Source organism: Oncorhynchus gorbuscha, linkage group LG16, assembly GCF_021184085.1.
Source record: "Oncorhynchus gorbuscha isolate QuinsamMale2020 ecotype Even-year linkage group LG16, OgorEven_v1.0, whole genome shotgun sequence".
Classification (NCBI taxonomy): Eukaryota; Metazoa; Chordata; class Actinopteri; order Salmoniformes; family Salmonidae; genus Oncorhynchus; species Oncorhynchus gorbuscha.
This window is the reverse complement of record NC_060188.1, coordinates 87722483-87746779: the sequence shown is the minus strand read 5'-3', so window position 1 is coordinate 87746779 and position 24297 is coordinate 87722483. Positions and strand designations below refer to the sequence as shown.

The 24297-nt window shown below is 41.4% G+C and overlaps 1 protein-coding gene across 1 annotated transcript; it reads right to left on the bottom strand.

Moving 5' to 3' along the window:
- Nucleotides 1–722: 722 nt before the first annotated feature.
- LOC123999496 (UV excision repair protein RAD23 homolog B-like) lies at nucleotides 723–23225 on the bottom strand. Its single transcript, XM_046305353.1, has 10 exons — nucleotides 23000–23225; nucleotides 22191–22272; nucleotides 18891–18970; nucleotides 7475–7653; nucleotides 6855–6910; nucleotides 6469–6596; nucleotides 4869–4989; nucleotides 3113–3240; nucleotides 1896–2060; nucleotides 723–1600 (listed from the first exon to the last, which is right to left on the bottom strand). The coding sequence occupies exons 1-10, from the start codon at nucleotides 23063–23065 to the stop codon at nucleotides 1487–1489; spliced, it is 1119 nt and encodes a 372-aa protein (XP_046161309.1). The 5' UTR covers nucleotides 23066–23225; the 3' UTR covers nucleotides 723–1486.
- Between the last annotated feature and the right edge of the window lie 1072 nt (nucleotides 23226–24297).

The window sequence follows — 24297 nt, the reverse complement described above, 5'->3', positions numbered from 1 at the left end:
AGTTACAACAAATGTTGACTTGAAAATAACTTACATTCGGTTTCTGAGTGGAAACAGAGAAGGCTCATTTAAGGGTCATAAATCACAAAATATCAAACCCTTGAAAATAATAAAACACTAAATATTGAAATGCCAAAGTTCGTTATAGAAATGTCAATAAGCAACACAGATGTACGATGCCGATCTTCACTTTCAAAACGGAACACATCTCACAGTACAATAATGTACCAAGCGTCGTTAAGTCAGTCAAAAATGTCTTTCATTGGGTGTCAAGTGACATATAACATGTGGAACGCCGGTTCTCACGCACACGCACACCTAGTGGTCTGGATCGAGCATTTCAATGTATGTTGGTCAATACTGCCCCCTGCTGGTCTACGTAGAACAGTCTGCTCGGGGAGGGAGGATTGTTTACATGTGACCGAGTATGGTCGCATGGCTTCCTCTCATGTAGCCATTTTTTTTATACCTTTATTTAACTAGGCAAGTCAGTTAAGTACAAATTCTGCCTGTTTGCCACTTTCACCGACTTTCATGGGTTTTCAGATGACATCATACCAATTAGATAAAGACTGTCGTGTAGAAGACTATGGTGGTACAGAACCTGACCAAAATGCATTTTTAAATAAGAACCATATCCTATTCCTCATCTTGAGTATTATTCATGGTGTTAACTGTTAAGTCAATAGGATTTTACCCCCACCAACACAAATGGGGCATTATTCATGTTGAAAAGTTTTATTTATGTAAAAATGACAGTAAATCAAGTTGATAGTAACTGTAAACACTAGGCTACTATAAGCAAGGGAAATCATATACAAAGAACTAGGTTCAATTTCTTTTTTCAGGTTGCATGAAAATACATCAGTACTTCCCATGTTTGTACAGTTGCCTTGGCAACTCATTTTAGACGCTGTATCACACTTCTCTAGAAGTTCATGTCGGAAGTGTAATACAAATTTAAAAGTAAACAATGCTGCTCGTTTAAAAACTTTCACTGTAATTTCAAATTGCATTTTTTTGTTATGTACTGGGATCCCTATACTGGTAAATTGAGACAGAAAAAAGCAAGAACAATTTTATGTATAGGAATGAATATACCATAAACATCCCAATCACATACAATCTCCTCTTTTATAACAACATTGGGAAACAACATTCTGCGATCAACCCTTGAAACCAGTATTTATTTCCTTATGAGAAACAATCATGTTGGTCTTTGGCTGAATGAAATAAAAATGGGTAGTACACTGGTGATCTGATGAACTAAGTAGCTGGTACTCAATTCAACCATTAAGGTGATTAGAAAAAGCTTCTATTTCTCACAAAAACTATGATCCATTGTTACCAAGAAGATGCATCATGTATTTGTAGGAAAATTCAGGGAACTGTGAAGACCCATGTTTTTATGCTTTTATGAGATATTGATCAATCAAAAATGTAGAGGGGGGAAAAAAGGATCAAAATTACTATTATGGCTTCCTTTCTAGTCGTCGTCAAAGTTCTGTTGTAAAAGGAAGTTAGCAGCCAAGTTCTCGTTCTTCTCACAGGCAAAGTAGGCCTGTATAACAAGTCCTTCTGGGAATCCTAGGGCTTTTAGCTGAAGAGGAAGCAGACAAAGTCAACATGGAAATTAAATTAACAAAGATCAGAAATTACAGGATTTGCATGACTTGTTCAGATAGATAGATATCTATGTAATGGAGTCATTCGTCTTCAGTTGAAAACAACGCAGTCAGAAATCAACACTTGGCTTTTTGTTATTAGGTTTATTTGACATGGAGAATGCAGATTAACTGACATTTCTGTAAATGTTCCAGATTTAGCTAACTAGCTCATTTTCAACTGTAGCCACATATCAACAGCGATCATGACCTGTGAGATTCCTGCCTTACCCGCTCAATGGCCTCCTTCTCCTGGGGTGTGACCTGGATGTAGTTCATGCCACTTCCAGCCTCCCCACCAACCCCCACTCCACCACCACCACCACCCCACCACCACCCCTCCTGGGCTGGCTCGTTCAGCATCTGGATAAACTGCTCTTGGTGGCTGCTGATTTGCTGGGAGGGAAACAAACAAGACATGGTCGTGTTCATTAGGGCACACTGTAGCAAAACATTTCCAACGGAAAAGAACAGCCATTTCTTAAAGGGATACTTCGGGATTTTCACAATGAGGCCCTTTACGTACTTTATTTTTTTAACGTATCCTGTATTTAACTACGCAAGTCAGTTAAGAACAAATTCTTACTTACAATGACCAGCCCAGAGTCAGATAAACTTGTGGATATCATTTTTATGCATCTGTGTCCAGAATGAAGGAAGTTAGTGTCGCAAGGTAATGCTAACTAGCACTAGTGCAATGACTGGTAGTCTATGGGTATCTACTAGCATGCTAGTAGATGCCCTGGTCAAAAGTAGTGCACTGTAAAAGGGATTAGGGTGCAATTTGGGACATACAGGTGTTTTAGACCGTCTCCCAGTGGGGGTCTGCTGCGATGCCTTCAGGCTCTGATCTCATCACTATGTAGGCCTGAAGAGATGAAGGATACAGGGGGGAATTGATTTGGCAGACAAAACTACCTGTTATTCAGCATTCAACTAGTCTATCTACTGCTCATTTTAACCAGTTCAACTACAATATTGTGGAATAGTCTGGATCATCAATTCAGGAGTATATCGTAAATAGCAGTGCTTGTAAATAGCAGTGCTTGTAAATAGCAGTGCTTGTAAATAGCAGTGCTTGTAAATAGCAGTGCTTGTAAATAGCAGTGCTTGTAAATAGCAGTGTGTGTGTTGTGTCTTTGGTGACGGTAAGAGTGGCACAGCAGGCTCCCGAGTGGCGTAGCGGTCTAAGGCACTATATCTCAGTGCTAGAGGCGTCACTACAGACCCTGGTTCGATCCCAGGCTGTATCACAACCGGCCGTGATTGGGAGTCCCATAGGGCGGCGCACAATTGGCCCAGCGTCGTCCGGCTTAGGGGACGGTTTGGCCGGGGGAGGCCGTCATTGTAAATAAGAATTTGTTCTTAACCGACTTGCCTAGTTAAAGGTTAAATAAACATAATAATATAATAATAATTAAAAAGAGTAGTGTGCGAGTCATCCATACTTGCAGAAGCTGGGGGTTCTCCCTCCCTATCTGCTGTAGTAAGGCAGGGAGCAGAGAGGGGTTCTGCTGGATGATCCGTCTCATCTGGAGGAACTGAGGCTGGTTAACCAGGAACCCCAGAGGATTGGCTGGATACACAGAGGGGAGAAGAGGTGTTCTGTTTCCACAGTTCAACATTACATGTCCACACAGGTCCTTGTACTATACTGATAAATGTAAAACGCAACAACTTCAAATATTTGACTGAGTTACAGTTCATAAGGAAATCAGTTAATTTAAATAAATTAGGTCCTAATCTATGGATTTCATATGACTGGATCAGAAAACCAGTATCTGGTGGGACCATCATTTGCCTCATGCAGCGCATCACATCTCCTTTAGAGTTGATCAGGCTGTGGAATGTTGTCCCACTCTTCAATGGCTGTGTGAAGTTGTTGAACATTGGTGGAACTGAAACACACTGTCGTACACGTCAATCCAGAGCATCCCAAACATGGCGTCTGGCGAGAATGTACACCATGGAACATTTTCAGCTTCCAGGAATTGTGTACAGATCAGATCCGTATGACATGGGGCCGTGCATATCATAACCCGATCTCCACCACGGGGCACTCTGTTTGCAACGTTGACACACATTAGCAAACCGCTCGCCCACACGACACCGTCTGGCATGTACAGTTGAAACCGGGATTAATCCGTGAAGAGCACACTCCTCCAGCATGCCAGTTGAAACCAGGATTAATCCGTGAAGAGCACACTCCTCCAGCATGCCAGTTGAAACCAGGATTAATCCGTGAAGAGCACACTCCTCCAGCATGCCAGTTGAAACCAGGATTAATCCGTGAAAAGCATACTCCTCCAGCATGCCAGTGGCGATCAAAGTTGAGTGTTTGCCCATTGAAGTCGCCTTACGACGCCAAACTGCAGTCAGCTCAGGACCCTAGTATGGACGACAAGCACGCAGATGAGCTTCCCTGACAGTTTCTGACAGTTTGTGCAGAAATGATTTGCTTTTGTAAACCCACAGTTTCATCAGCTGTCTGGGTGGCTGGTCTCAGACAATCCCACAGGTGAAGAAGCCAGATGTGGAGGTCCTGGGCTGACGTGTTTACACGTGGTCTCTGGTTGTGAGGCTGGTTGGATGTACTGCCACATTCTCTAACATTGGAGGTGGCTTATGGTAGAGAAGTTAACATTAAATTCTCTGGCAACAGCTGTGGTGGACATACCTGCAGTCAGCACGACAAATGCATGCTGCATCAAAACTTGAAACATCTGTGGCAATTGTGCTGTATGACAAAACAATCACATTTTAGAGCGGTCTTATTGTCCCCAGTACAAGGTGCACCTGTGTAACGATCATGCCGTTTAATCAGCTTCTTGATAAGCCACACCTATCAGGTGGATGGATTATCTTGGCAAAAGATAAATGTTCACGAACAGGGATGTAAACAAATGTGTACACAACATTAGAGAGAAACAAACTGTGTGTGGAATATTTATGGGATCTTTTTTTCAGCTTATTAACCTCCAGTATGACAAACCACTTACGGCATGGAACAATCGATCCAGTGCAACATGGAGGTCATCTCAGAATCTAGCTGATGCTGAGAATGGTCAGTCAATATGTTACCAGTTTCTTATTATTTCAGAGAAAAAAAAGAGAATAAAAATGCATCAAATGTTTTCTTAGTGTCCATAGCATACATAAGTGTTGTTACCCAGTGTAGAGGCAGGCGCGCCCACCCACACTCACCTCCTGTTGCAACGCTGGCGGGGGTTGTCATACTGCCTGTGTTGAGAGCTGGAGTTCCTCCACCCACAGAGGGCACCACTGGGTCAGCACCCGCATGGCTCTCCTCCCCAGCTGGGATCCCCTGAAAAAACACACACGACAACGTTCGCTACCGCATTAGCGACCCAACGTGAGAACTGTCCGACTGTGGAGGAATCTGGCTTGCTTCATTCCAGCTCTAAGTTACATGTGGATGAAAATCATCATAAAATAGAAAACCTGAAGCAATTGAAAAACAAGGGGTATTTTGTTCGTTTTACTATGGAATAACCAGTCAATATCATGTGTGACTAATTTCAGGAAACTCTGCGTATGGCGCACGACACTACTTCACAGGAGAGGTATTTGAACGTAAACACACATATATATATTTTTTTAAATCAAAATGCGTTTTTTTTGTCGTTGCAAAAATGCCTACTGGAACATGTAAACTCTCATGTGACATAATAAACTTGTATGCCATCTGTAAATACTAATAACATCGTTAAATTACGAACCTAGTTGATTTAGCCACGGAAAAAGCCAGGAACCTTCCCGCTAGCCATGATTGGCTGAGATAATGGATGGGCTGGACATGCCAATGTCCAGCCAATCAGTCAAATGCCCGGTAGAAGAGTATGATAGCTAAGGAGATGGAGATAAATCTGGCATTTGATTGCAAATATGTGGAGGGACTTGAAAAGAGAACCCAGAAGGCTGTTGGATAAAACACCTGTCTCCGGATAACATCTTCAAACTAAGGGCAACCACGGCATCGTGACAGAGGAAGAATCGTTCCATTGATACGGGTAAGAGTCTAGATAGTTACATTTTCAGATATTATACATTTCTAATTTTGTCAGAAAGTCATTATCATTCATTGCAAGTTAAAGTTAGCTAGCTTGCATTGGCTGGCTCGCTAGCATTACATGTATGATCTCTGAAATAATATTATTTAACATTGAACCTAGTTAGTTAGCTTTAGCTACCTGCAGATTCAAGCTTGGTGGCTAGCTATGACAATCAGTTTTTATTGCTAGTAGTATGGGTTGGAACTATTGCTCCATTCAAAACAACTGGCAAGTCGGAAATCTCTGACTTCAGTGCGTTCAAGACAACTGGGAACTCTTGGGGGGGCTTCATTGTTTAGCTAGCTACCGACTTGTCTAAACAAAATACTCAAATTCTCTAGATGATCCGGTTAGCCAGGTGTGTCTGTGGGTTATTACGGCCATCTATTGTATTTAATGAAGATGTGTATACAATAGTTACCCATCCACTAAGCTAGGTGTGGCTGGGGGTTGGTTATAGCATTTCTTTCACATGACCATTCACAATGAATAAAAAGGCGTGTCAGACTAGAGAAGTGTATGGTGTGATGGGGAGATACTATTAGCAGGTACTCAACAGCTGTCTGGGTTGTTAAAGCTGTGTGTGTGGGCTTACTGTTAGCAGGTACTCCACAGCTGTCCGGGTTGTTAAAGCTGTGTGTGTGTGTGTTTACTGTAAGCAGGTACTCCACAGTTGTCTGAGTTGTTGAAGCTGTGTGGTTGAAGCTGTGTGTGTGTGTGTGCGCACTTACTGTAAGCAGGTACTCCACAGCTCTGTCTGGGTTATTGAAGCTGGCTCTGAGCGCTGCCACTACCTGCTCCCTCTCGTAGCCCATCAGCATCATCTCTGTCACCATGTTCTCATATGATTGGCCTGTCACTGAAGAGCAGGAAGAACAACAAACCAACCAGACAGCATTTTGATCTGAGAGATTCTGTAAGCTTCAGATGACATCATTCACTAGGATAAACATAGCCTAATAAAAACAGATTGTGAGGCAGAGCTATGCCTTTCACTTCTTTATATAGGGAAGACTACCAAGACACATGGCCATATACCCATCTATTACAGGACAAGGTAAAGGATAGTCAATCACATATACACTCAATGTTAACTTATATCAGGAAGACCATTTACCCAGAGCAGAAGTTGCCTCCTCGAACATGTTCACATTTGTCAATAGACCAGAGGAACTGAAAGAGAAGGAGCGTGACACTGATGAGTACTGTTCAAGTAGTATATCACATGGTCTGCCCTGTACTAAAATACAACCACAAAGAGATGCATTCATCCTTCTATAAGCTCAGACACTAGCAACATGTCTACTGGCCTCGTCTTAGGAGAGAACACACACCGCACGTCCATCTGTCGTTCGTTCAGTGTGTTTCTGGGACCACCCACCGGTGGGCGACTGCCGACATTTTTACACATGATTCTACATGTAGAATCAGTTCGCAAATGACGTCTGGCACTCTGTTCAGAGGTGCTAAGTAGTCTCAGCTGGCAAACGCTACCGGCGTGTCTGTGCCTTTGCATGAGGCTACCATTGAGATGGACCGGTAAAAACAGCCTCCTATTAATGGCTGCCAGCTGGGCTGTGGTCTTCAGGCCGAGGTAACATCGACAGCATCCCCAATGGCACCTTACTCCCTATGTAGTGCACTATATAGGCAACAGGGCTCTGGTCAAAAGTAGTGAACGATATAGAAAATAAGTCGTCATTTGTGACACAGCAGTGACTGCCAAACCAGACCTACCTGGTGGGGGTTGATGCTGGTGCTGAAGTGCTGCAGGGCCTCTCCTCGGCTGGTTTGGACCCCTCTGGTGGGTTATCTGAGCCTGGCGAGGCAGCCGTGGGTACAGTGGGGGCTGTAGTGCTGGAGGAGGTGGTGGCGGCAGAACCGGAAGGCTGGGCAGCTGCTGGGGCTGCTTTAGGCTACAGAGAGAAAGGGGACGCCCACAGCGCTCGGTTTTTGTTTCTTTCCAAGGCATCTTTTAAAGAACACTTACGCCTATAAGTGATACAGTAACAATGATTTAACCAATATGGATCGTGTCATGTAAGAAGCCTGTGATCTGCTTTAGGCTACATACAGACATGGACCCATTGGGAATTACTGTGAAGCAGTATTCATTTTAGGTGACTTTCACTTTGTGAGGTAGCAATAGTTGCTTTTTTTACGAAGCAAAAAAACAAGCTTGCTAGCCTCGTAGGATACTCATCTTGCTAAAAGTATTGATGGAAAAATCTAATAGGATCAGATCCAAGACTCATAGATATGCAAATAAACAGCCATCTTTACCATTCAATCTACCTGCTGCCAACTATCAGACACTCAGGTCTGGACACTACCTGCTGCCAACTATCAGACACTCAGGTCTGGACACTACCTGCTGCCAACTATCAGACACTCAGGTCTGGACACTACCTGCTGCCAACTATCAGACACTCAGGTCTGGACACTACCTGCTGCCAACTATCAGACACTCAGGTCTGGACACTACCTGCTGCCAACTATCAGACACTCAGGTCTGGACACTACCTGCTGCCAACTATCAGACTATCTGGACACTACCTGAACTATCAGACACTCAGCTGCCAACTATCAGACACTCAGGTCTGGACACTACCTGCTGCCAACTATCAGACACTCAGGTCTGGACACTACCTGGACACTCACAACTATCAGACACTCAGGTCTGGACACTACCTGCTGCCAACTATCAGACACTCAGGTCTGGACACTACCTGCTGCCAACTATCAGACACTCAGGTCTGGACACTACCTGCTGCCAACTATCAGACACTCAGGTCTGGACACTACCTGCTGCCAACTATCAGACACTCAGGTCTGGACACTACCTGCTGCCAACTATCAGACACTCAGGTCTGGACACTACCTGCTGCCAACTATCAGACACTCAGGTCTGGACACTACCTGCTGCCAACTATCAGACACTCAGGTCTGGACACTACCTGCTGCCAACTATCAGACACTCAGGTCTGGACACTACCTGCTGCCAACTATCAGACACTCAAACTGTGCAGAAGTGACATATTGTAGCTCAGTGTGGTAGAATATTCAATCATTGGATGAACTGTTGCTGCACCTGTATGCATGGGAAGGGGGGCTGTAACACTGATTCCAATCGACTCTGCACAGTGAGATGCAATCTGCATTCTGTCAGTGTGATATTGAGGTGTGTGTCAGCTAATTTTGGCACTTAATGATATTTTAAGTCTTATTCAAATGACAAAAATAATTTAGTCTACAGTGGCAAGAAGAAAAGTGTCCGAACCCTTTGGAAATGCCTGTATTTTTGCATAAATTGGTCATAAGATTGTGATCATCATCTAGGTCACAAGAATAGACAGTCTGCTTAAAATAGTAAACAATTATATGTTTCCATGTCTTTCCTGAACACAGTGTAAACATTCACCGTGCAGGGTGGGAAAAGTATGAGAACCCTTGGATTTAATAACTGGTTGACCCTCCTTTGGCAGCAATAACCTCAATCAAACGTTTTGTAGTTGCAGATCAGACCTGCAGAGCTGCTGGCAAAACGCACGAAAGTGCTGTTTGAATGAATGCTTACGAGCCTGCTGCTGCCTACCACCGCTTAGTCAGACTGCTCTATCAAATCATAGACTTAGTTATAACATAATAACACACGGAAATACGAGCCTTAGGTCATTAATATGGTCAAATCCGGAAACTATCATCTCGAAAACAAGACGTTTATTCTTTCAGTGAAATACGGAACCATTCTAAAGTTCTAATATATTATAGTATAATATAGTGTAGTTCTAATGTCCAAAGCTGTGTGTTCCACGTACCTGCAGTCACGCTACTACAGGGAGGGGGATGTTGCCTAGGCTACTGAAGACTCGTTTGCCGCAACAGCTTGCATGTTTTAGCAAGGAGGAACAAAGTTTCATCATGTTGTGGAGTCCATGTTACAGCAGAAACTGACTCAACCGCACGAATGCCCAGCCGTCACGTCTCCAGTCAGCTGTTCCATGTTTGCTTGTAACGCCAGGGTAGTGGGTTCGATCCCCGGGACCACCCATACGTAGAATGTATGCACACATGACTGTAAGTCGCTTTGGATAAAAGTGTCTGCTAAATGGCATATATTATTATTATTATATTATTCTGTATTTTATCTAACGGGTGGCAGGTAGCAGCAGGCTGCATTGCACAACCTTCAATGTTATGTCATAATTACATAAAATTCTAGCAAATTAGATGGCCCAAACTGTTGCATATACACTGACACCGCGTGCAATTTCACCTGGTTAATATTGCCTGCTAACCTGGATTTCTTTTAGCTAAATATGCAAGTTTAAAAATATATACTTCTGTGTATTGATTTTAAAGAAAGGCATTGATGTTTATGGTTAGGTACACATTGGAGCAACGATACGCACCGCATCGATTATATGCAACGCAGGACACGCTAGATAAACTAGTAATATCAACCATGTGTAGTTTAACTAATGATTATGATTGATTGTTTATAAGATAAGTTTAATGCCTAGCTAGCAACTTACCTTGGCTTACTGCATTCGCGTAACAAGCAGGCTCCTCGTAGGAGTGCAATGTAATCAGGTGGTTAGAGCATTGGACTAGTTAACTGTAAGGTTGCAAGATTGAATCCCCCGAGCTGACAAGGTAAAAATCTGTTCTGCCCCTGAACAAGGCAGTTAACCTACCGTTCCTAGGGCCGTCATTGAAAATAAGAATGTGTTCTTAACTGACTTGCCTAGTTAAATAAAGATTAAAAAGGTGTAAATTATTATTTATTTATTTTTTTTAAATCGGTTTTCTGTTAAATCAGATTTCTGATGATTTAAAACTTGAAATCGGCCCTAATTAAATCTGCCATTTTGATTAATCGGTCGACCTCTAGTCTGTTGTGAACTGCTCTCGAGATCATGCCACAGCATCTAAAATCAGGTTGAGGTCAGGACTCAGACTGGGCCACTAGGTGTATTTTCTTCTGTTGATTTACTTCTGCGTTTTGAGTCGTTGTCCTGTTGCATCACTCAACTTCTGTTGAGCTTCAATTGGTGGACAGAGTCTTACATTCTCCTGCAAAATGCCTTGATCGACAGAAAACTACATTTGAAAGTTTATGATAGCAAGATGTCCAGGCCCTGAGAAAGCCCCCAACCATGACGCTCCCTTCACCATACTTTACAGTTGGGATGAGGTTTTGATGTCGTGCTGTTCCTTTTTTCTCTCCAAACATAGTGTTGTGTTCCTTCCAAACAACTCAACTGTAGTTTCATCTGTACACAGAATATTTCACCAGTAGCACTGTGGAACATCCAGGTGCCCTTTTGAAAACTTCAGATGTGCAGGAATGTTGTTTTTTCAGACAGTAGTGGCTTCTTCCGTGATGCCCTCCCATGAACACCATTCTTGTTTAGTGTTTGACGTATTGTAGACTCGTCAGAGATGTTAGCACGTCTTTAGCTGACACTCCAGGATTCTAGGACTGCTCTTGTAGTCATCTTTGCAGGACGGCCAGTCCTAGGGAGAGTAGCAACAGCGCTGAACTTTATACAATTATAAACAATTTGTCTTACCACGGACTGATTAACATCAAGGCTTTTAGAGATAATTTTGTAACCCTTTCCAGCTTTATGCAAGTCAACAATTCTTAATCTTAGGTCTTCTGAGATTTCTTTTGTTCGAGGCATGGCTCACATCAGGCAATGCTTCTTGTGTTTTTTATAGGGCAAGGCAGCTCTAACCAACATCTCCAATCTCATCTCAGTGATTGTACTCCAGGTTAGCTGACTCCTGACTCCAATTAGCTTTTGGAGAAGTCATTAACCTAGGAGTTCACATACTTTCTCCGACCTACACTGTAAATGTTTAAATTGTGTGATTTTTTGTCTATATTGAATACAATAATTTGTGCGTTAGTGTGCTTAAACTGTTTGTCTGTTGTTGTGACTGATGAAGATCAGACCAAATTTGATGACCAATTTATGCAGAAATCCAGGTAATTCCAAAGGGTTCACATGCTTTCTTGCCAATGTTAGTTGTCAAAATTACAAAAACACTGGGCCATTTTAATAAACTAAATGACCTTTCATTTGTATTGTATCATTAACCAATAGTAAACAAATCAGTGTTTCCCCTATATTAATCTAGAAGCGGTGGGCCACCGTTGCTAAATCGTGGCCACCACTCAAAAAATAATACATTTAAAATACTTTAAGTGTAAATTTAAACTAACAATAAGACAGCCGGGAGAATGTCAAATCTCATGGCACCCCCATTGATTTTACGTTTGAGTCACTCAGCATAAGAACCTGACAAACCATGGCAAAGTGTAGAACTGCAGGAAATGTGCTTAAAAAAAAATCTCTCCGCACCATGCCAAAATGTGTAGGATTGCAGGAAATTAATAAAGTCAACAAAATGGCTACAGGGACTGAGTTGACCATTGTGTGTAGAGTCAGTATAATATTAAATACAATCTTTCTTGTGCTCTTCTATTTATCATGAGTTTTTGTTCCACCTTGCTATTTTTAGTATTACATTCATAACTGCATTTAGAGCTGGCAAGAAAGGCATTTAACTGACAAGTCCCTCTCGACACTTCTTCAAAGTATTTGCAAAGTAGTATGGGTTGCATCTGTCACATTGTCCTCGTTATCAACGGTCCAACAGCCCAATGTTATTTACTCAATAAATTGTTTGCTATGCATTTGTTTCTGTGCCACCAAAATGTTTGCATACAGGCCAGAGGGCCACGTTCAGCTGCAAAAACAGAGCTGACGTTATTACTTATTCAATATGTCAGACAGCCAAGTTTGTTCCACAAAGCTGAAAGTTACCAGTACATTACATCCCGCTGAACGCAACCCAGGTTGTTAGCAATAGCTAGCTAATGAGATAACATGACTGAACAAGGCGTAGCCTAAACAAATGGTTAACAATCCGGGCCGCAAATAGCCTTGTTATAGAATGGCCCACAATATGCTTTATGAATGGAAAATGCGGCCTGCCAATGTAGCGGCGGTATTATGGGTCTACGTTTTGAACAGTAATGGCTAGAATCAAGCCGCTTTTTCTGAAGAAAAGAGATAGCCAGGTTCTGTAGCCAATGTACTAGCTAAGAAATGCAGTGAGGAAAGTGTGAGGGTTGCGCAAGACTAAAAATGTAAATACTTTTCTATAGTCAAGCGAGGGAAAAACAGGTAGTGCCTTGAGAATGAATTCACACCCCTCGACTTTCTCCACATTTTGTTGTGTTAAAGACAATTTAAAATGAGTTCAACGTGGACCCCCCCACTGGCCTACACACAATACCCCATAATATCAAAGTGGAATTATGTTTAGAAATGAATTAAAAATGAAAAGCTGAAATGTCGAGTCAATAAGTATTCAACCCCTTTGTTATGGCAACCCTAAAGTTCAGGAGTAAAAATGTGTTTAACAAGTCACCTAAGTTGCATGGACTCACTGTATAAAATAAGTTTCTACCTCATCTCTGGAGCCCACACATACAGATAATTGTAAGGTCCCTCAGCCGAGCAGTGAATTACAAAAACAAAGACCGAGGAGATTTTCCAAAGCCTCGTTGCAATGGCACTTATTGGTAGAATATTTGTATTTTTTTAAAGCAGACATCAAATATCCTTTTGAGCATGGGGAAGATACTACACTTTGGATGGTGTATCTATACACCCAGTCACTACAAAGAGACAGGTGTCCTTCCTAACTATGTTGCCAGAGAGGAAGGAAACTACTCCGGATTTCAACATGATGCCAATTTGACTTCAAATCTAAATGCATGTCACATGCGCTGAATACGACAGGTGTAGACCGTAGTGATATACTTACAGCCCTTAACCAACAATGCAGTTAAGAAAAATATGTGTGAAGTAAAAATAGATAAGGGAAAAAATCAAATAAATAATTGAAGAGCAGCAGTAACATAACAGTAGTGAGGCTATATACAGGGCTGTACCGGTACAGAGACAATGTGCGGGGGCACCGGTTAGTCGAGGAAAGATGTACATGTAGGTAGTTATTAAAGTGACTATGCGTTGATGAACAAACAGAGTAGCAGCAGAGTAAAAGAGGGGGTGGGGGGGGACAACGCAAATTGTCTGGGGAGCCATTTGATTAGCTGTTCAGGAGTCTTATGGCTTGAGGGTAGAAGCTGTTAAGAAGCCTTTTGAACTTATATTGGTACTCCGGTACAGCTTGCCGTGCAGTGGCAGAGAGAACAGTCTGACTAGGGTGGCTGGAGTCTGGCCATTTTTAGGGCCTTCCTCTGAAACCGCCTGGTGTAGAGGTCCTGAATGGCAGGAAGCTTGGCCCCAGTGATGTACTGGGCTGTACGCACTACCCTCTGTAGTGCCTTGTGGTCAGAGGCCAAGCAGTTGCCATACCAGGCAGTGATGCAACCATTGCTCTCAATGGTGCAGCTGTAGAACCTTTTGAGGATCTGAGGACCCATGCCAAATCTTTTCAGTCACCTGAGGGGCAATAGGATTTGTCGTGCCCTCTCCACAGCTGTCTTGGTGTGTTTGGACCATGATAGTTTGTTGGTGATGTGGACACCAAGGTACTTGAAGCTCTCAACCTGCTCCACTACAGCCCCGGGAATAAGAATGAAGGCATGCTCGGTCCCCCTTTTCCTGCAGTCTGCAATAATCTCTTTTGTCTTCATCACTTTGAGGGAGAGGTTGTAGTCCTTGCACCACGCGGCCAGGTCTCTGACCTCCTCCATATTGGCCGTCTCATCATTGTCGGTGATCAGGCCTACCAGTGTTGTGTCGTCGGCAAACTTAATGGTGCCTGGCCATGCAGTCAAGACTGAACAGTGAATACAGGATGGGACCGAGCACACACCCGAGGAGCCCCTGTGTTGAGGATCAGCGTGGCGAATGTCTTGTTACCTACCCTTACCACCTGGGGGCAGCCCGTCAGGAAGTCCAGGATCCAGTTGCAGAGGGAGATGTTTACTCCCAGGGTCCTTAGCTTAGTGATGAGCTTTGAGGGCACTATGGTGTTGAACGCTGAGCTGTCATCAATGAATAGCATTCTCACATAGGTGTTCCTTTTGTCCAGGTGGGAAAGGGCAGGGTGGAGTGCAATAGAGATTGCATCATCTGTGGATCTGTTTGCGCAGTATGCAAATTGGAGTGGATCTAGGGATTCTGGGATAATGGTGTTGATGTGAGCCATGACCAGTGTATCAAAGCACTTTATGGCTACAGATGTGAGTGCTACAGGTCAGTAGTAATTTAGACAGGTTACCTTAGTTCTTGGGCACAGGACTAATCAAACCTGCCAACCCTGTCCAACTTTTTATGGTACCAACTGCGTGCGGTAAATGGTAGATTCAACTCACTCGCGTAGCACATGCCAAATTGGGGTTCTTTCCCCCCGCATGCTTGTGCTGTTTGGGTCTGATCACTTTTAAAACACGGTTCCTAATGAACACTAAAAGCAAAATCATTTTTGAAAACATAATAAAAACAAATGATCACGTTGACACAGACCGCAAACTGACTAGACAAAGCTTAAGTAGGCTACCGCAAAGGGAATCTGAACACTGTTCGCTAGAAGAGTCAGGTGTTTCAGCCTATGTAAAAGGTGCCTATTGGATTTGTATTTATTTGCATACATAATTTCAGTTTTTCGAAATTGATAAAATCTCAAATCTAGTGCAAAGGCCTTTTAGAAGCATTGCCTCTATAGCTAATACCGGACACTCATTAATTAAAATCGCTCAGTCTTCTAAACTCCCGACATCTAATGCCAAGATGTTTCCATTTATTTTTTATTAAACTTCTGTAATGTTTTTTTGTGACGTGGATCATAATTAGTTACAGTCTATCAGGTTGCGTGATCCTCGTAATGTTACGTGGAAAACACAACTACTGGAATGCAGAAGGAAATGTATATCACACTCGCACAAATATATATATATATTTTTTTCTTCGTATTTGCATTTAATTTCTTTCACTAGCGAGTGAACTGCTGGCACGGAGTCGGAAAGGGATTTGTCCATGCGTTTACGTACAGCTGACAGTTGGCAAAAATCTGCATCACAACAGGAGGGGCAAACACGGGTTAGCTACGTCCAATAATAATGTATTCATCTCCATGTCCGTTGACACAAACTCCGTACATGTCTGTGTGTTGCAGCTCGTACATGTCTGTGTGTTGCAGCTCGTACATGTCTGTGTGTTGCAGCTCGTACATGTCTGTGTGTTGCAGCTCGTACATGTCTGTGTGTTGCAGCTCGTACATGTCTGTGTGTTGCAGCTCGTACATGTCTGTGTGTTGCAGCTCGTACATGTCTGTGTGTTGCAGCTCGAGTCGGGATGTTGGATTTACCCAGTGAATGTATTTTTTATTAAAATGTAAAATAAATAACAAATAACTTTTCTGCTTACTATTAAAATCGGATCTCGTACCTGCGTTCATGGACAGAAGAGCGTCGTTGGTATGCAAAATGCATGCATGTTGGCAGGTCTGGACTATAGTGGTCTGCTTGAAACATGTTGGCATTACAGACTTAAATCAGGGGCAGGTTGAAAATGTCAGTGAAGACACTTGCCGATTGTCATCGCATGCTCGGTGTACACATCCTGGTAATCCAGCCTGGCCCTGCAGCCTTATGAATGTTGACCTGTTTAAAGGCCATACTCACATTGGCTACTGAGAGCGTGATCGCAGTCGTACAGAACAGCAGATGCTCTCATGCATGCTTCAGTGCTGCTTGCCTCGAAGTGAGCATAAAAGGCATTTAGCTCATCTGGTAGGCTTGTGACAATGGACAGCTTGCGGCTGTGCTTCCCTTTGTAGTCTAATAGTTTGCAAGCCCTGCCACATCCGACGCGCGCCGGTGTATTACAATTCAATCTTAGTCCTGTATTGATGCTTTGCCTGTTTGATGGTTCGTCAGAGGGCATAGTGGGATTTCTTAAACGTCCAGATTAGAGTCCCGCTCCTTGAAAGCGGCAGCTCTACCCTTTTGCTCAGTGAGGATGTTGCCAGGAATCCATGGCTTCTGGTTGGGGTATGTACGTACAGTCACTGTGGGCACGACGCCGTCGATGCATTTATTGATGAAGCCAGCGACTGATGTGGTGTACTCCTCAATGCCATCGGAAGCATCCCGGAACATGTTCCAGTCTGTGCTAACAAAACAGTCCTGAAGCTGAGCATCTGCATCATCTGACCATTTCTTTACTGACCGAGTCACTGGTGCTTCCTGCTTTATTTTTTTGCTTGTAAGCGGGAATCAGGAGGATAGAATTATGGTCAAATGAAGAGTGAGGGAGAGCTTTGTATGTATCTGTGGAGTAAAGGTGAACTAGAGGGTTTTTTTCTCTCCTCTGATTGAACATTTAACATGCTAGAAGAAATTAGGAAAAACAGATTAAAGTTTCCCCGCATTAAAGTCCAAATCACATCTTCAAATCAAATGTTATTCGTCACATGCTCCAAATACAACAGCTGTAGACCTTACAGTGAAATGCGTACTTACAAGCCCTTAACCAACAACGCAGTTCAAGAAATATTTAACAAAATATTCACTAAATAAACCAAAGTAATTTTTAAAAATCAAAAGCAACAAAGTAAAATATCAACGAGGCTATATACAGGGGAGGGGGTACCAGTAACGAGTTAATGTGCAGGGGTACAGGTGAGTCAAGGTAATTTGTACATGTGGGTAGGGTAAAGTGACTATGCATAGATAATAATAAATAGTGACTAACAGCAGTGTAAAAACAAAGAGAGGGGGGGGGCAATATAAATAGTCCAGGTGGCCATTTGATTAATTGTTCATCAATCTTATGGCTTGGGGGTAGAAGCTGTTAAGGAGTCTTTTGGACCTAGACAAGGCGCTCCGGTACCGCTTGCCGTGCGGTAGCAGAGAGAACACTTAAGACTGGAGTCTGACAATTTTTTGGGCCTTCCTCTGACGCTGCCTAGTATACAGGTCCTGGATGGCAGGAAGCTTGGCACCAGTGATGTACTGGTACGCATTACACTCTAACCTTAAAACAGTTACAGAGTTTAATGGCTGTGATAGGCAAAAACATTGTAGTTACTCCACAATATTAACCTAATTGACAGAGGGAAAATGAGGGAGCATGTACAGTATTAAAACAATTCAAATAATTTACATTTAAGTCATTTAGCAGATCTAGAGCGACTTACAAATCATGCATCCTGCTTGCAACAAAGCACTAAAGTAATACTGCAATGTGGCAAGGCAATTAACCTTTTGTCGTGAATACAAAGTTATGTTTGGGGCAAATGCAATACAACATATTACAGAGGATCACTCCATATTTTTAAGCACAGTGGTGGCTGCATCATGTTATGGGTATGCTTGCAATCATTAAGGAATGGGAAGTTTTTCAAGATAAAACATATGTACTTAATGGAGCTAAGGACTGGAAAAATGCTAGAGAAAAACCTGGCTCAGTCTGCTTTCTACTAAATACTAGGAGATTAATTCCCATTTGAGCAGGACAATAACCTAAAACACAAGGCCAAATCTACACTGGAGTTCCTTACCAGGAAGGAAATAAAAGTTACTGGGTGGCCGAGTTACAGTTTTGACTTAAATCTGCTTGAAAATCTATGACAAGAACTGATGTAGGCTAGGCGTATGCACCCAATGCTGAACAGAATTGAGCATCTGTGCTGCTAATATTAATTGTGCTCGTCACTGAAAAGCGCTCAATCTCTCCAAAAACTATTGTTCAGTCCACTGAGATTTTCGTCACAGGGATAATATTCTCCTTTCAGTCAACTGAAATTAAAAATAATTTGTTTAGTCATTATTTCCTGGGTCTATTTAGTCAGTTATAACCTTGTCAATTGCCCATGATAAGAAATTGATGTTCGATTAATATTTGTCACAATTTTTGTTGATTAAATTAACACCGGTGTGACAGGCCTAGGAAATCTACATCACACACAGACACGTACATCCAATGACATGGAAAGTTAATTAAGTCCATCTGCCAATATCAGTGGGTGCCACAGTATGTGTGTTATGGTCTGGTGTGTGTGTGAAAATGGTTTTACGATGCAAAAACTGTTCTGTGCCATCTACTCTTAAATTCTCCACCATAATAAAGGCCAGATCTCAACCCCTCTAATACCTTACCTTTGCCACCATGACAACCACAAAGTTCTTCTCATCAATCTTATAGTCCTTGATAGCAGTGTCATCATTTAGGATTTTCCCTGCAAGGAACAAACATGAAGATTAGAGGTCGACCGATTAATTGGAATGGCCGATTAATTAGGGCCGATTTCAAGTTCATAACAATCGGAAGTCAGTATTTTTGTACACCGATTTGGCAGATTATTATTCTTTTTTTCACACCTTTATTTAACTAGGAAAGTCAGTTAAGAACACAAATCGTATTTTCAATGACGGCCTAGGAACGGTGGGTTAACTGCCTCGTTCAGGGGCAGAATAACAGATTTTTTACCTTGTCAGCTCGGGGGATTCAATCTTGCAACCTTACAGTTAACTAGTCCAACACTCACCACCTGCCTCTCATTGCACTCCACGAGAAGCCTGGCTGTTACGCGAATGCAGTAAGCCACGGTAAGTTGCTAGCTAGCATTAAACCTATCTTATAAAAAAAACAATCAACCATAATCGCTAGTTAAACTAGTAATATCAACCATGTGTAGTTATCTAGCGTGTCCTGCGTTGCATATAATCGATGCGGTGCGTATCGTTGCTCCAATGTGTACCTTACCATAAACATCAATGCCTTTCTTAAAATCAATACACAGAAGTATATATTTTTAAACCTACATATTTAGCTAAAAGAAATCCAGGTTAGCAGGCAATATTAACCAGGTGAAATTGTGTCACTTCTCTTGCGTTCATTGCACACAGAGTGTGTATATGCAACAGTTTGGGCCACCTAATTTGCCAGAATTTTACATAATTATAACATAACATTGAAGGTTGTGCAATGTAACAGGAATATTTAGACTTATGCATGCCACCGTTAGATAAAATACGGAACGGTTCCGTATTTCACTGAAAGAATAAACGTCTTGTTTTCGAGATGATAGTTTCCGGATTCGTCCATATTAATGACCTAATGCCTTTCTGTGTGTTATTATGTTATAACTAAGTCTATGATTTGATAGAGCAGTCTGACTGAGCGGTGGTAGGCAGCAGCAGGCTCACAAGCATTCATTCAAACAGCACTTCCGTGCGTTTTGCCAGCAGCTCTGCTGTTTATGACTTCAAGCCTATCAACTCCCGAGATTAGGCTGGTGTAACCGATGTGAAATGGCTAGCTAGTTAGCGGGGTGCGAGCTAATAGCGTTTCAAATGCCACTCGCTCTGAGACTTGGAGTAGTTATTCCCCTTGCTCTGCATGGGTAACACTGCTTCGAGGGAGGCCTGTTGTCGTTGTGTTCCTGGTTTGAGCCCAGGTAGGAGTGAGGAGAGTGACGGAAGCTATACTGTTACACATAAGAACATCCAATAGTCAAAGGTTAATGGAATACAAATGGTATAGAGAGAAATAGTCCTATAATTCCTATAATAACTACAACCAAAAACTTCTTACCTGGGAATATTGAAGACTCATGTTAAAAGGAACCACCAGCTTTCATATGTTCTCATGTTCTGAGCAAGGAACTGAAACGTTAGCTTTCTTACATAGCACATATTGCACTTTTACTTTCTTCTCCAACACTTTGTTTTTGCATTATTTTAACCAAATTGAACATGTTTCATTATTTATTTGAGGCTAAATGGATTTTATTGATGTATTATATTAAGTTAAAGAGTTCATTCAGTATTGTTGTAATTGTCATTATTACAAATAAAAATACACGTAAAAAAAAATATATATATATATAAAATATATAATAAATCGGCCGACGAATCGGTATCGGCCTTTTTTGGTCCTCCAATAATCGGTATCGGCGTTGAAAAATCATAATCAGGCGACCTCTAATGAAGATAAGTTATCAGCCAACAATGCTTCAAGAACCCTGACATTCTATGCCAATGAAATTCACAGAAGCCTATCCCTGGGGAGAACCCTGCTATCCTGTCAACTATAAGTTAAGTCATAGTGGTGAAGAAACATTAAAAGATGCACTATGCTGAAATCGCTCCACCATTTCCTAGTTACTAAGAATCTAACAGTTCGACCTAAATTCAGTTTATTTACAAAACAAGCAACTATAGTGTAGATAATCATTATACCATCTAAAACGCTGTGAAATATTTTTCATAACCAAAAATAGTATTTGAAGCTGGTGTAGAAAAAAAAAATTAAACACAAAAACTAAACTTAAGACCAGGAAACATATAGTGTACATAGAAACAGCTCTACCACAGACTTTCTTTAATAACAGACCTATAACTTACATCTATGTGAATTTGTTCAAGTCTCCCAAAAAGTCACATTTTGCAGCTTTAAAATGTCACATACACGGACTGAATACTATTTCTGCATTCCCATAACATAATTATACTGATCAAAAATATAAAAAACGAAACATGCAACAATTTAAATGATTTTACTGAGTTGCAGTTCATAAGGAAATCAGTCAATTGAAATAAATTCATTAAGCCCTAAACTATGGAATTCACATGACTTGGCAGGGGCACAGCCATGGGTGGTCCTGGTAGGGCATAGGCTAACCTACTAAATCAAAATACATTTTCCCCCACAAAGGGTTTTATTACAGGCAGAAATCCTCCTCCTCCTCAGTTTCATTCACTGTCTGGGGGGCTGGTCTCAGACGATCCCGCAGGTGAAGAAGCTGGGTGTGGAGGCCCTGGGCTGTTGTGGTTACACGTGGTCTGCAGTTGAGGCTGGTTTGACGTACTGCCTAATTCTCTAAAATGACGTTGAGGCGGCTTTTGGTAGAGAAATTAACATCTCTGGCAACACTCCTGCAGTCAGCATGCCAATTGCACACACCCTCAAAACTTGAGACATCTATGGCATTGGGTTGTGTGACAACTGCACATTTTAGAGTGGCCTTTTTATTGTCCCCAGCACAAGGTGCACCTGTGTAATGATCGTGCTGTTTAATCAGCTTCTTGATATTCCAGTGTCTGCTGGATAGATTATCTTGGCAAAGTAGAAACGCTCACTAACAGGGATGTGCACAACATTTTTGATAAATAAGCTTTTTGTGCATATGGAACATTTCTGGGATCTTTTGTCTCAGCACATGAAACATGGGACTAACATTTTACATGTTGTGTTTATATTTTTTGTTCAGTATACATGACAACCTGTGTACTGACATACTTATGCAGCTCTCTTATCAGTGTGGCACAAGGCAAAACAACAGGAGACATGTAATTATATTATAACAGCACAATGATTTATTACGCTTAAAAAAAATAAAAGTCCTTACACTGCCAGACGAAATGTAGAGTAGGGTAATAAAATACAAACTGTACCTGCATATATCAATTTCTGCCCTGCAACCGGAAAACCATCGTTTCCCTTCTCATTCTCAATTCTTTCCTTTAAGGTTTTTACCTGTAAAGAAAAAGAGTAGACAAAGTATAAAGGGATGTAGGGAAGGGAAGTATAAAGGGAAGTCCATTGTGAGAAATATATGTTGTCAAACCTAAAGCTGTCGTTAGATAGCTAGCTATATGGATCAATGATCTGAACCATTACATTTTCCAAATAGGTAAACAAACTATATAACTGCTTCATAATTAGCTAGCTACCGAGCTACGTGTGACTAACGTTAACAAATTAACGTTAGCTAGCTATAATAGATGAATAATATTACTTAACAGTAGTTAGCTAGCTAACTAGCTATAAAACAAACCCAAAAGTTGTCGTTTTGAATAAATATCTATTGTAAACATAAATTGTAACTATGCATGACAAAAGTGATTTAACGAGACAGCGTTAACTAATGAGTTCGCTAGTTGAGATTGATAAAGTTCAGCTAATTAGGTAGCTAACGTTACTAGCTAAAGCTAGCATAAATCAGTCAACGTTAGTTACTATTTCCTCAAGTTTCAGATCTGTTTTTGCATCATAAAAATCGCAATACGTGTATATGAAGCAATTTACTACTTTTACGTTAAAGACTATTACTAATTCACTACTTGAAATGGGGACTTGAACATGTTTAAATTGCTTCGCTACCTACAGTAGTTATCCATGTCAAACTAGCTAACGTTAGCCAACGGTAACTTAGCCGAAGCCACCCACCCCCTTCAACAACTGCATGGTGGTTTCAACTCACCGTCTCCTCTTCGTCTATGTCGATTTTAAATGTCTGCTGCTGGAGGGTTTTCAAAGTGATCTGCATTTTCGCGATGAACAATTCAGCTTAGGTTTCTTTACTTTTATTTCACCACGTACTCTTTCCGTGGGTGTAGGTCGATTCGTTACTATTCCCGCTAGCTCATCACAACCTGTCCGGCGCCATTACGCTTTTCAGTGCATAAACAAACCTGACTTTGCACAAAAAGACGAGTAGGCATGTGCAACTGGTGACGCGAGGGCTTACGTTGCAAGAAACATGGGAAATTGAGTATTCATTTGAATTAATCCGCCCATTCATTAATTCATACATGCATTCATTGTTACCAGCGCATCACAGATAAAAAAATAAATTAAATAAAAACTTAAAAACTTGTTTTGAGTGCATCATCATCAACACCAACATCATCGGCGCATCCATGATCTTTCCCAATCGAGGGAATACTTTTTTAGTTTCTTCCCGACTAAAGATTTGAAGCTTAATTAACGCACTCGGGTTTAATTTTCCCTCAAGTTAAATAGTTACCTACTCACTAGCTTTTAGGCAGGTGTGTGTCTTTAACAACATTAGCGTCAGCAACAATAGTGGAATCGGCGGTTCTCCTTCAAAATAAATCACCCAGTGAAAACATGCTGTTACAATTGGACTAGATAATGATAAACAAGGTTGGAATGTTATATAAATTCAACAACAAAAAAATTATGAATCAAATTGACCCCCAAAAAGTACAAATATGTTGAAAATGCAATGTGGATGCATTTAAATTCAGAATTGCATTGGGCGCATGCTTATACGCACTGTACAGCCTAACCTATGGATTGAGCATCCATGAAATGGGGTATAAACCTACACAGTGACACCCACAGAACACAACAATACGGAATATGCATTTAGATCTTCTTGTAATTGAATGACTGTTTAATTTGCAAATTTGAGCAGATGGTGGTAACAGTGTATATCCTTCCTGTATTTCCTTCACCTTCTTACTCAGTAGTTTACATTCGAGCACTGTTGCGTTTTGGCCTCATGCGATTTTTTTGTTGTTGGACTATTTAGCTAACCATCCTAGAACATTTTTTAAAAACTTAATCTTTATTTAACTATGCAAGTCAGTTAAGAACACATTCTTATTTACAATTTTCAAAAATCTCATAATAAATTAGGTGTTGTTTTTGGTGTAACAGTAACGTGATAGTATGCTATTATATGTTTCTCTTATGCAGAATACTAATGAATCATCATGTGATCTTTGATTTTAACTTTACTAAACGAGCACC